General features: G+C 38.9%; 1 protein-coding gene across 6 annotated transcripts; it reads left to right on the top strand.

Moving 5' to 3' along the window:
* The first annotated feature begins 986 nt into the window (after nt 1–986).
* Nucleotides 987–13,814, top strand: tardbpa (TAR DNA binding protein a). 6 transcript variants are annotated; one of them, XM_073031681.1, is made up of 8 exons: nt 987–1,336; nt 3,023–3,186; nt 4,050–4,190; nt 6,154–6,324; nt 7,217–7,361; nt 9,836–9,955; nt 12,715–12,890; nt 13,007–13,814. In XM_073031681.1, exons 1-6 carry the CDS (start codon nt 1,099–1,101, stop codon nt 9,892–9,894), a joined length of 918 nt encoding a protein of 305 aa, XP_072887782.1. In that variant the 5' UTR covers nt 987–1,098; the 3' UTR covers nt 9,895–9,955; nt 12,715–12,890; nt 13,007–13,814. The 6 variants fall into 6 exon arrangements, with proteins under 6 accessions (XP_072887782.1, XP_072887783.1, XP_072887780.1 ...); XM_073031682.1 differs by lacking the exon at nt 12,715–12,890; XM_073031679.1 differs by having other exon boundaries at nt 7,217–9,955.
* The last annotated feature ends 4,685 nt before the right edge of the window (nt 13,815–18,499 follow it).

Here is an 18,499-nt window from a genome sequence, read left to right as displayed (position 1 = left end):
CCCTCATTCTAAGGAGTAAAGTCTTAACCTATTCAACCTTCCCCTACAACTCCAGTCAAGTGCTGGCAACATTCCTGTAAGTTTTCTCTGCACTTTTTAAATCTTATTGACATCTTTCCCATAGGCAGGTGGCCAAAACGGCATTCAATACTCCAATTAAACCTCACCAAAGTCTTATACAACTTCAACATAACATCCGAACTCTTGTATTCAATACAATGTTTTATGAAGGGTAATTGCCAAAAGCTTTATTTACAACCGTATCTACTGGTGACGCCACCTTCAGTGAATTATGGATCTGTATTCCCAGATCCCTTTGTTCCTCCACACTCTTGTGTCCGACCGCTCACCGTGTAAGGTAGGTCCTACCGAAAGTGCAACACCTCACACTGATCTGCATTAAATTCCATTTGCCATTTACCAGTTCATTATTTCAGCCGGTCCAGATCCCCCTGCGAGCCATACCTTCCTCACTGTCCACTAAAGCCCCAATCTTGGTGTCATCGGCAAATATGTGGATCTAAACAAACACATCCGGATCGTTAATATGGATGGCAAATAATGACTGACCCAGCAAACAACAACAACAGGCATCCAGTCAGAGTGGGAACCATCTACCGCCTCTTGTTTCTCCCACAAAGGCAATGTCTAATCCAATTTACAACCTCGTCTTGAATGCCGAGCGCCTGAAGCTTCTTGATCAACCTCCCATGTGGACCTTCTCAAACGCTTTGCTATATATGAAACAAGCAATATCCAATCCTTTCCCCCCACCCCACCTAACAATAACTCAAGAGGAATAATGTAGAAGCGAGATACATGAACTTCCACTGCACACACAGCAACTTTCTCAATGGTCGCAGAGTGTCCGCGGGGTGCGATGACGTTGTACGCAAAAGGTGGTGACGCGCTGCGCGGGTTTGGCTGACGCTTCGCCCAGGAGCTGATGACGCGGCACGCAGGAGTGGTTGAAAGCGCGTGTCGAGCGCCAACCGCCTCCATTTTGTGGTAGTGTCTGAGGGAACGGTCGGCGCTCCCCCGCTTTCCGTGAAACTCGCCTCTCCGCACCTTTTTGTTGCTTCAATTTGCAACCTGGCCATGGCAGAGTACATCCGTGTAGCTGAAGAGGAGTCGGAGGAGCCGATGGAGATCCCGTCGGAAGACGACGGCACGGTGCTGCTCTCCACGGTGACGGCGCAGTTCCCGGGGGCGTGCGGCCTTCGCTACCGCAACCCCGACAACCAGTGTATGCGCGGGGTGCGCCTGGTCGAGGGTATACTACACGCCCCTGATAACGGCTGGGGCAACCTCGTCTATGTGGTCAACTACCCGAAAGGTGCGGCCTTGCCCGGTGGGGGGAGGCGGCGGCGGCGGCGGCGCAGGCCGCGCTTGCTGCTGCTCCTAGTAAAATTCATGTTGGAAATTACCTGTAAATCGGGGAGAATCTGTGAACGGGAAAATATTCATCCTTTTCCAGACGCTCCCCAACATCTTAAAGAAAGATAGTTTGCTTTCCTTTCATCTCTATTTGCTGCAGGAACAGCTTTCGTTTATGATTGTCACAGGAGCCTTTTGTTTTGCATGTAGTTCAGACAGGTCGTGCTGTACACAGGTACATCGAGGTAGTATAGGACAAAAAAGGGGAAATGCAGAATATAATGTGCTGATAAAAACAACCATCTTGACTCGTCTTGGAACAGATCTGTTCAGTTCTCGACACCCGACACTGCAAATGCTGAAATCTGCAAGAGTTCTGGAGGAACTCTGTATCGTACAGCATGTATAGAGGGATATCAGAACCCTGTCCTTTGCACATCCCTCACACTTCTGGACGTCATCTTGCATCTATCCCAGTTGCTAGATACATGTGACAATAAGCAGTAGGTTGTTGATGAGGTGGAGAGAAAAAAGGTAGCTTTCAATAGATGAGGGAGGGATGTTTCCTCCGAAGATTCTGACATTTTCTGAACGTTCCCAGTATTTTTATTGTAGGAGACGTGTCATTTTTTGTTTCAGATTTCCACAATAAGATTTTTGTATATGATCCACTGTCGTCTGAGTTCTAGTATAAGGTAGACACACCAGATTGCAGATTTCAGGATTCTATTCCTTTGATTATTTTTGTCCTTTTATGTTAAAATATAGAATGTGCTACTGTTTTGTTTGTACAGAAAGCCCTTCCTTGGAGTTGTATCCTCCTGTATCCATTGCTGCAATGTCAAACTGGCATGTAACAATGGCTTGAGGTTTCTCCAACCAAATTATCCCTTGTGGGATTTATTAGTGTGCTCTGAGGGTGCAAGTCACAGAAACTAGGGGCCTCGGGACACTTGATGGCAGTTAGTGACACAGTAGCAAAATCCACTCATCAAAAGGGCTATTGATTTTTTTGTGATAAGGCACCCTATTCTGCATTGGGGATATACTTTATAGTGGGAAGTACAAGGCAATTGGTGAGGGTTTTTATAACAAAAGGAGACTTATTTAAGCAAAGGAGGAGAGAGGGGTTTTGTTTTCATTTGGCAGATTTCTTAAAACCCAACTGAACAAGTTTGCCAAGAATTCAGAGCTACATGGGAACGTTTGAGTTGGAGGATAAAGCAACTTTTTGCAAAGGAATGCAGTTTTAAAAGAAAATGGGCACGAATGTCAGGTAGACCTTGAATAAGAATTCATCTGGAATGATACAAATGCAGGATAATTGATAAAATTACAATTCTCTCTGCATTTGCTGTAATAGATGTGGGAGATAATTGTAGTGATGGAAAATACTCAAATTATTTTTAACTGGTGACTTGGAAAAAGGATATGGAACCCAGTTTAAATGCATGAGCATAAATATTAGTGCTAATGTTTACATGTGTATGTCTATAATGACTCGTACACTGCTACATTTTTCATGATGTTTTATTGAAAATGTTTTCATTCCATAGCAATCTAAAAGTTGAAATAGTCTTTTCCAATAGCAATCCAAAAGTGCTGAACACCTTCTAAGCACTTGCATATTTATCTCTGTATTTAGACAACAAAAGGAAAATGGATGAAACGGATGCATCTTCAGCTGTGAAGGTGAAGAGAGCAGTTCAGAAGACATCAGACCTTATTGTTCTTGGCCTTCCCTGGAAGACAACAGAGCAGGATTTAAAAGATTACTTCAGTACTTTTGGTGAAGTCATTATGGTGCAGGTGAGGTTCATGTCTCAGGTGGCATTGTATTGTAAGCATTACATGTGCTTTGGCAGCAAATTTTAACTCCATTTTAGTGCTGTATCATGTAGATTTTGCAGTTTATGCACTTTATTGAGTTTATTCAAAACTGGGAAGTCATTATTCTGCTTGTAATTTTTCTCTTAGCTGGTAAGAGAGGAAGGTAGCATATTTAATTTTGAATACTTTAAGACATTTTTTGGCCATATTATGTATAAATGAAATCTGAGATTTTGTTCATACTTCAGATCGTAAATTTTTTTTTTAGGATTTTACTGCTTTTGAAGCATCTTGCCCTTTTCTAACAATGATGTAGAAGAGGCCATTGGTCCTGTCGGTCTCCACATTGACTTGTCCCATTTCCCTCCTTGTTGCACTCTTATCTTGCAATTTATTCTCCGTGGCACAGCCCATCAACTAACTTCATTCTTTTGGGTATTAATTTACATCAAAGGGTAATTTACAGTAGCCAGTTAATCTTAAACCCCATCTTTGTGGTGGGGGGAGGGAGAACTCAGAAAATGATGCCGTCATCACAAAAACATGAACTTAAGGCACCAAAATTTGGATGGATCTTGGGTTTCTAAAGCTGTGAAGTGGCAATGTTACTTGCTGCTACGGTGTCGTCATCTATTTTGATTGTATTGCTGTTTGTAGTATCTTGAAGATGGGTTTTTATGTTGAATAGATTTTATCCTTCCTAATTGGTGTGCTGAGATTGAAGTTGCTTTTGAATTTAGGCTTTAAATAGAAATGATGGAACTAGTTTGTACTTGTTGTACACGGACTTCTAGCAAGTTGTCACCTATTTATATTTTTTAAATACTTCCTTATTCTCACAGGTGAAAAGAGATACCAAGACTGGGAATTCAAAAGGCTTTGGCTTTGTCAGATTCACAGAATACGAAACTCAAGTGAAAGTGATGTCACAGCGACACATGATTGATGGACGATGGTGTGATTGTAAACTCCCTAATTCCAAGGTAGAAAGCTTTTACTTCTCCCCTCAACTAGGTTATTAGTTGGTTTGCAGTGACATTTTTCTAGAGTGCAAAAAAAGTTGCTAACATAAAGCTGAAAGCAAATTATTTCCATGCAAACTGTCTGTCATTTTTTAAAAACTCTATTCTTTCAGTTTGCTGTAATTGCCAGGTTCTGTCTTGCATTAAGAACCTGCCATCTGTCACACATTGGTTTACTGCTTTGTCAGGGGAGTTCTAGCTTTGGTTTTCCCTATCTCTGTCTTATAGAGAGTACTGAGACTAGTTCCAGCACCTCTGCATGAAGGTTTCTACTGGTTTGCTTACAAATTTGCCTACATCATTTTTGTTTTCATCAAATTAAATTGGCTTTTTATTTCTTTGAAGTGGCCAGTATCCTATTGCATTACAATTCTAAAAGCAATTTTTCTTTGTTCCAGCTCTGACATTTACAGATGGTTTAAGGCCTTCTATCTAATACTATATCTTTTGTACATCTTTCAAATTCCCTGAAATTTTGCTCTTCAATAACATTCACATGTTAATTGTATGTAGAATAGTCTCTCTTTAAAAAAAAAATGTGCTCATTACCGTTTTGCCATTTAATGGTGCAAATCGGATAAACCATTAGGTTGGTAAAAGGTGATACAGACTTGAGAAATCAGGTGGTATGTTCTTTGAGTACAGATTATGTTTTGCAGTTAATCAGTCTGGTATAAAGTGCTTAATAGCTTCATACTGCATTAATCTAAACTATCTTGAGCTTTGAACCCCTCTTTGGTCTTAAATATTTTCTGCTTCAATTTTTTATTCTTCCCATGCTCATTCAATGTAAAATAATTGTCAAAGGATTGTGTGAGTTTTAAGAATGTCAGGACAAGTGATTGAAACCATTTATAAGTAGAAAACCTGTTGAATATGTTGCAAGAAAAATAATTCCAGCTCTCGGCAATTGCATTCCAGTAGGTTCCTTCTTGGTTCTGCTTCCATTCTAAACTGGGAGAAATTAGCACTGTAGCTAGTTAACGTATTAAGTTATGCTTGGGGTGTGTGAGGAAAATTAAGGAACGCTCATTAATGGGTTGAAGAAAAATGCCACAGAATTTCAAAGAAGAGTGGGGAAGGAATTCCAGGATCTAGTTGAAGCTATTACTGCAACTGAGGGCTTCTCTATCCACAACACTAAGGCTGTGAGACTCCCTGAGGCTGGCTGCTGTGTTTCATGTTGGTGATTTTTCTGCTAATATGAGCTGAATATCGAGGCTATGGGCTACTCCAGGAATTTGGATCTACGGACTCAATTTCATTCAGAATGCTGCTGCTGTTGTTTTCATGATTTGTTTTCAGTTTTATCTCTCCAGGGGCTGGTTTCTATTTTAAATTGGGTTCTATCGGGTTCCTTGCTTTGTTAGCAAACATCTCAAGGTTGTATAATTTATACATTCTTTGATTAATAAATATACTTCGAATCATTGAGCTATTTAGAAATCCTGGTGTCAGCAGTTGGCTCACCAGTTGGTTTTTACTTGTCAACACTCTTTCCTCAGGGTCTCAGATCCTGCACTCCCCTTAATTAACTATTCTTAGTTTGCCAGATTTAATTTGTTGTAACTTAAGGTTTTAGTAGCCTTGAAACTAATCTAGTCCAACACCACTGAAGTTCCAAACCCTCTTCTTGTGCAGTAAATTTGTTTTCACCAAGAAAGGATCCATTGTAACTAACATACAAAATACTGGAGAAACTTAGCAGATCAGGCAGTGCTTTGGAGGAGAATTACCAATGTTTCATGCCAAGACCCTTCAGATTTCTGCTCGAAACACTGACTTTTTATTCCCCTTCAGAGACGCTGCCTGACCTGCTGAATCTTCCATCATATTGCGTGAGTTGCTCTAGGTTTCCAGCATCTGTAGAATCTCTTGTGTTCAAAAACATTTTGATAACAGATTTGCAATCTTATTTTTGCAGCAAAATGCAGATGAGCCTTTAAGAAGCAGAAAAGTGTTTGTGGGTCGTTGCACAGAGGACATGAGTGCTGATGAGCTTCGCCAGTTCTTTTCCCAGTTTGGAGATGTGACGGATGTATTTATACCAAAACCTTTTCGTGCTTTTGCTTTTGTCACATTTGCTGATGACCAGGTAGGTTTTTATAAATGTGAAATGCTAAACTGGTGTTTTAGGTTTTCTAAGGTTTCAATAAGTTCTCAAAGTAAGCTTTTAAAAAAAATGTTAGGTGGTTTTGAGAAAGAAGTTGGGGAAATGGATCCAAAGTTTGCAGTATACCTCAACTCTGAGGCAGTATCTGATAATCTGATCACATTTGCAAACTTGAATGTGAAGTACCAAATTGTGACATGCCATGAAAGATGATGCAAAAAGTGTGTGGGGCCACATAGTTTGTCTCTAGTGACTTTTTATTCCATATCATTGCACATTGTATTAAATTGGTCATTAATTTCACATAAAAGGTAGGTCCCTATACATGAATTAAAGTCCAATTTATTCCCAGCGGAAGAGCCTTAATGTTCCTTTTTTCACGTGAACCTTAACCAAACTAAGTGGTGTACTTTTGACCAATTTCAGGACTTTTATCAGGCAATATAGTTTACTGTTCATTGCTTTAATCTGGCATTTGTGGAAACATTTAATAAGATCAACAATAATTTTAAAACCATAATCCTATGTTTTTATTATTTTGGTACTCGGTTTTTGCACTATAGGTGCATGTTTATGAAGGAACTTTCAAGCTGTCAATAGGCAGATTGTACAGCTATAATTGTAAGCTATTTTGAGCTATGTCATTATTTGCTGTAAATCTGGGAGCAACATCAGGAATAATTATGTTTAAGCATTATATGAAGGGTACTTTTCCTGTCACTGTTAGTACTTATTTATCTGTTTTTAAAATGTGTACTTGTTTGTTAACTTAGAGGGGTTCTGTATTGTTATGAGCTGAATAGAGTTGTGTGGTTAATGCTTATTTATTAATGATATCTTGCATAATTCCATGGTGGTTTGCTTTCTTCCACAGGTTGCCCAGTCTCTGTGTGGTGAAGATCTGATCATTAAAGGGGTCAGCGTGCATATTTCCAATGCGGAACCTAAGCATCTGAATGCTAGACAACAGCTAGATAGAGGACGATTCACAAACAGCCAGGGAGGCTTTGGCAATCAGGGTGGGTTTGGAAATAACAGAGGTGGTGGAGGATTAGGTGGCAGTCCAAATAGTAACATGAGTGGGGGTGGAATGAATTTTGGAGCTTTTAGCATCAATCCAGCAATGATGGCGGCTGCCCAGGCGGCCTTGCAGAGTAGTTGGGGAATGATGGGAATGTTGGCTAGTCAACAGAACCAATCTGGGGCAGCTGGGGCAAACCCACAACAAAATCAGGGTAATGTACCAAGAGAGCAGAATCAGCCATTTGGAACTAATAATAATTCTTATAGTTCAAATTCTGGTGCATTAGGTTGGGGGTCAGCATCAAATTCTGGTGGTCCTGGTTTCAGCTCTGGTTTTGGATCCAGTATGGAGTCCAAATCATCAGGGTGGGGAATGTAAGTTTTATAGGTCCTTAGCAAATGTGGAGGAAGAGTAGAGATTTGAATAATGGTAAGTAAAAACAAAAGTAGGTTTTCACAAACTTTTTCTGCTACATAATTGAAAAGTTTTTAGTGGTTACTTGGAATTGTCATTCAAGACACTTGACGATGAGGTAAATTTTGAGAATCACTAATAAGCAATTGAACTTGCATTTTGGAAATGCTTCTTCCTGTTCCTGACTCGTACTGTAGTATGTAGTTCTGTCATGAGTTTTAGTTCTTAAACTAATGATCTGTACTTTGTATATGCACACATTTGTTAATCCTTCTGAGAACCTTATCTCCCCAGTTGTGTTAAGAATTTGATACTATGTCCAAGTTAGTATTCAGCAGCATGAGGAGGCCAGTTATTTCATTCTTGCTGCAGGTTATGAAGTTGTGACTTCAGCCACTCAAGTGAGGTGCAGTTTACCTCCAAGTGACAAAGATTTCTACCTTGCTAAATTGCATATTTTTGTAGCAGCACTGTCATTGTACCAAGATGACTTTTTAAAAATTGGTTGAATATTTTCTCCCAACCCAGGCTGTACTTTGTATTTATCTGAGACAAAGCTAAACTAAATTGGGGAAATGTGTTTTCAGTCAAATTCTTTCCAATGATGTAGACCAAGCGCCATCACCAGTCCCCCATTATTGACTGCTGATCACGATAGCACTAAAGGCATTTGCTCCAAGTGATTGGCACTGCATTGTCTCCATTGTCAGTCTTCCTGACACTAGACATGTATTTGAACAAAGCTGACATTGAATGTAGGTGAACTTCCTTCCCAGTCTGCTCATAGAATTTTTTGAAATCGGCTCATAGAATTTCCATGAAGGAGGGAGTTGGTGAAAAGGCATTTCCGTAGGGCCAAATGTCAGAAACCCGAGCTAAGTAATCCATTGCATCTGGTTATATTCAATTCCCCAATTCTTCCCTTCTTTCTCTCCTCCCCCCCGCCCCCAAATAGTGAATCTTTAATGTCCGTTTTGCTCTTGTGGCACCTGTACCTCAGAAGGATTATTATTTTCTCCTTAGAAACTAATTTTCTGAGTGAAATGTAATTTTATGTTGGAGGGGCGAAAGCTCTTGACAAGTTATTTTTTTTACAAATGCATTGATGGTGGTTTTCGGTAGCGTTCAATCATCCAAAGGATTGCAGATATTTAAAAAGGATATTGACTTGTAAAAGATCACTTAATATTTTTATTTGTATCACGCATCGCGTCTTTCTAGGCTTACAATTTGACCTACGATTTGGATAATCTGCACCTGCTTTCCATGCCTCTTTGCTGTGTCTCCTTGTATTAATAGCCAAATTGCCATTATTCCTTCAATACAATTAGGGGTAATCTCTTCAAAGAAGCTACTATTGTACTTGGGATGCTTTCCCATTGACTTTTGGTGTTCAAGCAAATATCTGTAAGGCTGTGGGCAGAGGTTTTGGAAAACAAATTGTATATGACTGAGTTATGGTTTTAAAACTATTTTTTTTGAATCTGAGGTATTTCAAAGTTGCAATGTGCACCAGTTTCTTGATAATTGGGTAACTTGCAGGCTGTCACAATTTTAAGTATTGCCAGATTTAACATATTTTGAAACCTTTTTCTTGGCTTTGTGCTGGCAAATAACACTTCCATTCATGTTATGCACATCAAAACAATTTCACCTATGAACAGTATGGGTAAATCAGAAAAGACCTTTGCTGTAGATAATCTTGTTAATCTGCAGTGTTGAATTTGAACTACTGGCATTCCAGTTTGACTTCTTTGCACAGAATGCTCATCAGTGTCCAGTAATGATTTGTGTGCCCTGGGTTATTATTATTACATTCTGTACTGTCCACTTTAAAATTTAAGAGGATTAACTTCCAGTGCTGAGTATTCTTTACTAGCACTGCAAACCAAAGGAAGAATGTGAAAGAGTATCCACTATATCATGGTTTGGGGAGTTACAAATAGGAAATGGAGAGTGCTGTGTAGAAATCTTTTTAAATAAGAGTGCTAAATTTAGATCTTGTGTTTAATGGAATATTATGTAGAGTTTTCATAAATTGAAATTTTTTTTAAGGCATGTTCTGGATTTCCGGGCATGAGCATCTACACATGTATAGAAAATGCTTTCTCTAAACCATTTCGCCACATAACTGCAGGCTGCATGGAGTTGCAGGTTGTATTCAAAGGGACCACGGTGGGTGTTCCATTTTTGTCCTCTACTGTTCTTTTCATCGATTCGTTTATCAGCCCTGTGAAACAAGATGTAATACAGAGCTGTGGTGACTTAAGTTGAAGCCTGGTGTGGGATTGATGCTATGGTGGTGCCAGCGAATGAGAGGGCTAGTATGAGCGATGAAGGAGAGAGCGCATGCAGAGACTTGGTGTTGCATTATGGCGTTATTAAACATGGCAAGATGTGGCTCTCAATCCCTTGGCATGGTGAGAGAATGCAGAGGAGAAGTGGGATACAGTACGAATGATTTTCTTGTATTCACAAAGGACGTCCGTGGCTGATGAGGGAAAAGACTTTGGAGTGGTGATATTTGCTTGTAATTTGAGTAATTGGAAAATGTTGAATGTGTTCAGTGAAATGAATATTTTCAGGGGTTGAAACCAAGAAATTTTTGTTCTCCAGTTAACAGAAAAATTCAGAGCATTCAGTTGTAAGTTATAGGTTAGAATTCAACCCTTTGCAAATTTATGTTCCAACTGAAGTAAGCATTCTAATTATGAAAAGTGCACAATAAAATTGTTTTACTTTAAACTTGAATTAATTGTAAATTAATGTCATCCAGTCAGTCCTTAAAATCTGTAGAGAGGACCACTACTGTTTTTACTTATGTTTTCAACCCCTGATATTTTGTATCTTTCCCATCCCTTCCTGTTAACTGTGTGTGCCGAATGGTTGGTGATGTATTTTTGTATTACTGATTTGTAAGTGTGGATAAGTGAAATGATGTGGTGTTATGAAGGAACAATATTCTGTGGAGTGTATTGTGGCATTGCTGCCTGCCAGAGATGACTTGGGTGAGCACAGTGTCAATCTTGGACAAGAGTGTACGTTTGTGTTTTTTGCGAGTTTATTGCGAATGCATAATAAATGACTGCTTGAGTTAAGTGTGTTTTGAAGCCCTTTTTTTAATGTCACTAGGTAATTCTTAATAAAAATTTAACTTGACCGAACATTCTTGTCTCTGTATTCTGACAAAATAAGGCAGAAAAATGAACTTGGAGCAGTACAAGAATTGTTAATGAGTTTAATTGTTAGAGTTTATGGTGTTACAGGGTCTTTACAGGTTAACAGTACAAATACCTTTTTAGAAGTTTTAGATATCTTTGAGCTTGTGCTTAAACATTGGGTGTTTCTAATTCAGTACTGGGCAAGTTATTTGCAAACTGAATATTGAACTTGGCCATTGCCTTGTTCTGCTTGAAAGTATGTAATGCTTATTTATTATATGTATATGAATTTGGTCATCACCTTGATATTTTTAACTGCTTGACTGATGCTGTTGTCTTAAGTTTATTTAGAAATCTCATTTGGGAATTCTAAGTGGGAACTTTTGTCAGATTTTGTTTAAAGTTGACATTCCTAATGGAAAATTATAAACTTTTAAACTGGGATTTTTATCTGCAGTCACAATAGTCCACCCGAAGCAAATGACCTAATTTTATAAAAGCTGTAATTCATTTGCAGCACCATCTGAAAGTTTGATTTAAGAAAACCTGGCAGATGTTTAGCCTAGCTCTTATTTGACATGTTCAGGTTGCACTCATGGGTACTCCAAGAATAAAGAAAATACACTGACTTCTATTTCTCATTAAGTTGCTGTAGCATAATACTTTGGCAGCAAAGAACCAAGCTGCCTTAGCCTACCAATTCAGCTAAATGTTAAAGCCCTTTTGAGGGAGTTAATGTAAGCTTTCACCTGTTGGAGATCCTTTGGCAAAGGTTAGACAATTTATTTTGTTTCAAAGAAATAATTGTGACACTCGGAATTCATTCAATTACTGTCAATATTTTGAGAAAATTAGATTTGTCTTTGGAATGGATAGTAGAGGAAAGAAATGTGTAAATATTTTGCAACATTTCCAGTTAAGTATAGAACCCAAAAGACCATTGGGACTCCAGGATAATTTATTATCTGGCAGTTGCTGTTTGGTCCCAGTATCCAGGCTATCGTGTATCCAACATGCAAAACTGCCAAAATATGTTTAACTAGTTTATCTCATCTGTGAGATTGGCTTTGGGGTTTCCCTATGTATAGGGACTACACACAGTGATTCATTAGCTGTTCAGTTGAAACTTCCTGAGCACTTAGTGCATCAGTTAAGTGATTCTTTACTATATCTTTACTGTGATTTTTAAAAACGTGTTATACATGGTTCCACAATTACATGAGGTTTTTGCATTTATTTTGCCTTCTATATCAAGGTACTTTCCACCTTGTCATCGTACTTCAAAAGTTTTGAAAGCCAATGCATGATGTAAATTTTTGGAGTACATTTTTATTGTGATTTTTCAGTCCAAGTATGATTGAACATATTTTGTATATATGCAGCACAAGCTTACACATTAAAACTTCTGGTGCTCCAAGGGTTGTTGCATTTGACCTGCACTATGATTAAATATTTTTTTAATGCAGAATTACTTGCAAACCTATGGTAGGTTTTCTGCCATTTTGGTTTTCTTCACTTTGGAATATTTGATCAAGACACAGTGCAGACCTATGGTAAATCTTTTTGTATACAGGATTTTTGATCACAACGTGCTGTTTCCTTAATTTTCTTTGCTCCCAATAGACTCCCATCCTTAAATACATTCTGTTTTTTAGGCAAACTGACAAAATATGCTGTACTAGAGGGGCAGTTGCTTCAATTTTATTAAAGCAGTGTTTTTGGGAAAGTTTCCCCTTTTAACACCTTTTGTTTCTATTATGGTTTCTACTGCAGGATAAGCAATTTTCAGCTGCATTCCATGTTGAGATACCTACACTATTTTCAAAGTTTTCTACTGTGTTTGTAAAGGAATCCAAATGCTGTAAAGAGCTCCACTAAAACAAATAGGTGCCATGTCCTGGACCTTGCTGGAAAATTATGTATATTAAATCTACCAAAGATATTCAAAGGTAATTTCATTACACAGGATTTGCATTAACTGCAGAGGGGCATAAGAAACATCCATAAAAAAATAACTAACTAAAGGATTGATAATTTGCTGTCTGCTATAATGTTTTTCTTTTAGGGTGAAGATGACTTCTCATCAACTGCTCTGTGCAGCTTGATTTTCCATTTGGTCTCTTCCTGCTTTGGCTCCAGAATGATTGAAAGGCACTCCCATCCAATCTATGGTCAAGGTTCTACAAAATCTGAAATGAACTTTGGAAAACTAGGCTTATGTGCATTTGTGTAGAATTATCTCACCAAAATCTAAAAAAGAACCTTGATTGATTTCACAAAATACCTAAACACGCGTAACCAAAGCAAATGTATTTTAGCTATTCAGAGTGGGCGATGTGCTCAAAGTATCATTCACACTAAGCAATTATATTGCCTGCGTGGATGAATTTGCTACTTGGGGACAAAGATTTCTGTACCTCTGGCTATAAGGTAGGTTCTTTGTGCTTATTACTTTTCAGTTAAATTAAAATACACGTTTACTTCATGTGAACTAAACGCATGCAATATAGCTCTAACTTCACAAAATAGTTGGGATATGCAAGGGTGTGCCAGGTTAATAAGAACGTGGAGTGTTTGGTTTAATTAGCCATGATCTTATTAAATTGATACAGCTTGGGGAGCCAAGTGACCTATTCCTAATTTATATGTATAAATGGTTTCTTTAAGAATCTTGGCCATTCCCTCAGCATATTATCCTTGGGTAGAGTAAAAGTGCATGCTATTTCAGATGTTGCCTCAGCAATGACCGCCTATATTTCAATCACAAGTATTTGTCATTAAAGAGATGATCGATCATGTATAGGGGGATTAACACCCCAACCAAAACTTGTACTACCTTTCACAATCATTCTATTAAATCCACGTTAATTTTGTTGCCGTGTTTTGGCTCTTTTAATTTGGTTCTTTAAATCGTAAAAGCTAATTATAGATATGGGTGCTTTGGTCTACTAATGTAAGTACCTTGTATATTTAGATTTGTCAGAATGTTTACAATTCTCATTCAAGATATTTCTAACTTTTGGACTGGGTAAAAAATATATTACTCCAGTAACAATTAGATGGGTTTGCTGCCAGTTAAGTATCTTGAATTCATTTTACATTTCTGACATTATTAGTATGCCTTGAATGTAATCAGTAGTTATTACAGCCAGACCAGATTTGTTAAAATTATTTCACCTTCTCAGTTTTGTGTTAAATTGTACTTCTTACATGAAAGGATAGTCATTCCCTAATGCCATGTAGTTTGCAGCCAATATTTTTTGTTTTTTAACTTTTTAGCTTTGAAGATCGTTTGGCACTTCTGTAATCCATTATGAAATTTTAACTGAATTCTCCTAATTGTAATATAAATTGCTTAATCCCTAGAATTTTCAGAATTCCAGCGAAGCTGCATTGCAGATTGTGATTATTCTGCTTAAATTTAGGCAATTCCTCAGTTGAAGGACTGCAGGTCTTTGCCCTGATCCACTAGTTCCAGATGTGAATGATAAATGATTAACTAAAGTCTGGTAGTTGGAAGAAAATTGCTATTTTCCTCTGAATGAATTTGGGGATGGTGGTGTCCTTTGGAGGTCAATTTCTCTGAAAACATTAATAGGTTTCTACACACAAGGGTATTGGATAAAGTCAAAATGGAGTTAACTGTCATATCCATAAGTATATGTGTACCTAGGTGCAATTAAAAACTTGTAGCATCCTCGTGCATGTTTGAGATGCACGTCATTCACAGGGAAAACAGTGTATTGAGGAAGAACACAATTAGTGGGGGAAAGAGTGCTTTGTAGTGCTATAGTGAGGTTTATGCAGGTTTGTTCAAGAAGCCAGTGGTTCAAAGGAAGTAGCTGTTCTGTACCTACTGTCTGGCAAGTGTGAAGACGGCATGGTGGAAATAGTAGGATTGTTGATTACATCCTGTGTCCTGAAGTTAGTGCCTTAGAAAGTTGGTTGTAGTTTTGAGGAATGACAGTAGTTTTAGATAACCCAATGAAGCCACTAGTGTCCCAGTATGCAAATGAGCCCTTTGGACAAAAAAATCTTCCCATTTACAGTAGTACTAAGTGGCTGGGGTGTGAAGCACAGCAAATACTATTTGTGCTGCTGCTTATGTTTTATCAGTTGTACCATGTGCTGTATTAAACATCTCTGGGACAATCCATTGTCCCCTCCACTTAAGGCAGAAACCATTCCAGTGCCAGAGGCAGCGATAGTAACCTGCCTTAAATCACTATTGTGTGGTAGCATTAACATCAACCATTAAATGCTTCGAGTGGCTATTTGTGGAGAGCATTAAAGCCTTTCTCCTGGCTACATTGGAACCTCTCCAGTTTGCTTATTGCTCAAATTGATACTGATGATGCAGTGGCCTCTGTTCTGTTCCACCTGGAAAATTGGGTCTCGTATGCCAGCCTGCTGTTAAAGCCCAGTTCAGTGTTCGCCATCGTACCTCGTAAACTGTCCTCACTGGGTCTCAATGCTCCCTTCTGCAAATGGATATCAGTTTTTTTTTAACAATGAGACCATATTCTGTGTGGGCAGCACCATCTTTAGTCCCATTACACTGAACACTGGCCCTCCTACTGCTGATGCAGGATCCAGCTCAAATCCTGTCACTAAGTTTGTGGATGACACAACAGTGGTTGGCCTTATAAAGAATGATTTCAAGGCATTATAGAGAGGAAGTGGATTGGCATGAGAACACCTAAGCCTGAACATTGAGAAAATGAAATTGTAGACTTAAGGAAGGTGCAGATGAACCAACCGCCCTTTCTGAATACATGGCTCCCTTCACAGATGATGTCACCTGCTTTTAATATCACTTCCCTGAGCAAGCAGGCATAGCAGTGCTTCCACAGCCTCCTAAGATTGAGGCAAGCAAGGCTCTCATACACGTACACCCTCCAGGTATGGGAGCAGCCATGCCTTGGGCCAGAATTTCCTACAAAGGACTGGGAACAGCTGAAGGGATCATCCTACATTCCATTGGTGATATTTATCAGTAGTGGTGCATATGCAGGGCCCTTAGTATTATTAAGGATCTGACCCATGTATCCAGCATTGTCTTTGATTTTCTACCATCTTGCAGGAGACTACAATGCATACGAACAAGAACTGTCAGGATGAGAAATTTTCTATCCCTGGGCCATTAGGCTTCTGAACTCCTTGCTGCATAATATACAAAGTATCTGTTCCATACCTTACGATATTTACCATTAAAGTACTTTGTGGAATTTATTTGTAGATTTTGTCCTTGCCTTTATAAGCTATTGTGTTATGTGTGGTACTGTGCTTTTCTATATACATGTAATGCTCTGGTTAAGATTTCTACTGCTATGCTGCAAGATAATTATGGTAATTTTCTGTTAAAGCAGTGTCCTGCTGGAAAGCATTGAATAAAGATAAGGTGCCATGTTGTTCATCTTAAGAATGTTGTATCAGCCAATAGGGATTGTGGGTTGTGAGAGAAGGTCTAGAGAGCAGGGGTTAAGAGTTTTCTGAAGGACAGTTATCTTTTGGCAGGAGGTGCGAAGAGAAGAGCAGCAGGGAAGACAGCTAGAGAATCCCATCCAAAGGGACACACGATTGCAAGGAATGCTTCGAGGCAGAGGATCCCAAGAAGGGAAGACCTGCCTCTGGTGATGAGAATTCAGTGGCTTGAGTAAAGCAATATACCCAGCTGATACAGGAATGAGCTCCAATGTTATGTGCACATTTAGACTGGTTTAACTGTAATGGGCTTGTATCTATCTATATCTTTCTCAGTTAACTGGTGAAGTTGAAAATTGTACATGTGCATGAAAGTGTCTTATGTTACCAATCTGTCGTTTCTGGGCTACTGATAACTAGGCACTATTTGCACAGCCTTCGGTCAAATTGAGGTTCCTTTAATTGGAACATGTCATTCCTGTTTGGTTGTACCCCAAATCATACTGACCCAATAGTGTATTGCTTATGAAAGGCAGCCTTCTCAGTGAGTCATGTGGCTGTTCAGAGTTAGTTAGCCAAGTTGGGGTACGAGCCCCAGTGAGAGGGTTGCATTTGTGGGGGCTTGTCCAGGGTACCAATTGTTTAAGCAGTTTGGAGAAAATGGGGTGTGTCGTCTTAAGACTTTATTATGGATGCCATTAATTAAGGTTTGGTGTGATTCTCAGCGGTTATACACAAGTCATACTTATGTTCTGAGTTGGGGTGGGTTTATAATTTCAAGTGAACTGTTAATTAGTGCTGAGTTCTGTAAGGAGGGCAGGGGGAGAGGGGGATGAAGTATTGGGGAAAGTTAAGCTGGTTGAAAGGTGTTTTGACCAATCAGTGGTTAAGGTTCAATATCGCTAAAATGTCATGAAATTTGTTTTGTAGCAGCAGTACTGTGCTATACATAAAAATATGAATTATGATAAACATTTAAGTGTAAAATAATTCATTCTGAAAGGACAAAGCTGTTGAGTTTGTCTTCAGTCTCTTGTGCCTCCTTTTTATTGGTAGTTAAAAGAGCATGTTCTGGGTGATACTAGTCCTTCATGATGGGTGTTGCTGTTTATTTTTAAGTATTGCCTTTTGAAGATCACCTTGAAGTTGGGGAGGCAAGTGCCCACGATGGAATTGACTTGAGTTTGCAACCCTCTAACTTCTTCCCTATCCTGTGCAGAGGCCCCTCCATACCAGACTGATACAACCAGTTAGAATGCTCTCCACTGTACACCTGTAGGCATCTGTTGGTCTTTGACATATCTAATCTCAAACTAATGTAATATAGCTGCAGATGTAACCTGGGATACATCTGCGACGTTGACACCCAGGAACTTGAAACTGTTCACCCTTTCTATTGCTGACCTCGCAGTAAGTAGGACCATCGATAGATTATTTTGTCCTTGGTGGTCATGAACTCCATATATGCCAGAGAAATAGGCTACAGGAAATAGGATTAATGAATTACTCTGAGAATAGAACGATAGTGAGGTGTTGAATGGCTGTGATTTAAGAACTATGAGAATTGATGAAATGAGCTAAGTAGTCCACCATATTCTGCACACACTCATTATAATGGTACTGAGGGAGTCAGGAGGTGAAAGCCCCGTTTGACATACATTTGTGTTTTTTCTCAAAATGCATGCCAATTGAATAAAGTTATACCAGTCAACTGCTTGCTGCTTGTAATACAAGAGCTTCTGTTAGGAACAGTGAACTCAAATGTATAATGTTATAATTAAAGATTGTTTTTGTTCAGTGTAGCCAAATGGGTCTGCTTGACTCGTAGTTACCCAGAAACAATGTACACGTTCACACGCATAGGTAGGTCGAACATTAATTGATAAACCAGTCCGCGAAATCATATGACAGACCAATATATAGTCACCCAGTAGATAGGACATTGATACACAAGTTTTATTTAAGCGAAACCAGCTTGATGTTCCTTGGATTTCCAGCATCTGCAGATTTTCTCGTGTTCCGGTGGTTTTCTGGTCTGTTTTGATTGGCGTAATAAGGAACCATAAAATCAAGGGTTGGTCAGGATTCAGTGCTTTCAACTTGGGAATTCTGCTTCGCTAGGTTGTGAGGATAA

This window comes from Hemitrygon akajei, chromosome 29 (assembly GCF_048418815.1).
Source record: "Hemitrygon akajei chromosome 29, sHemAka1.3, whole genome shotgun sequence".
Lineage (NCBI taxonomy): Eukaryota > Metazoa > Chordata > Chondrichthyes > Myliobatiformes > Dasyatidae > Hemitrygon > Hemitrygon akajei.
This window is presented reverse-complemented; position numbering and strand designations above follow the sequence as displayed.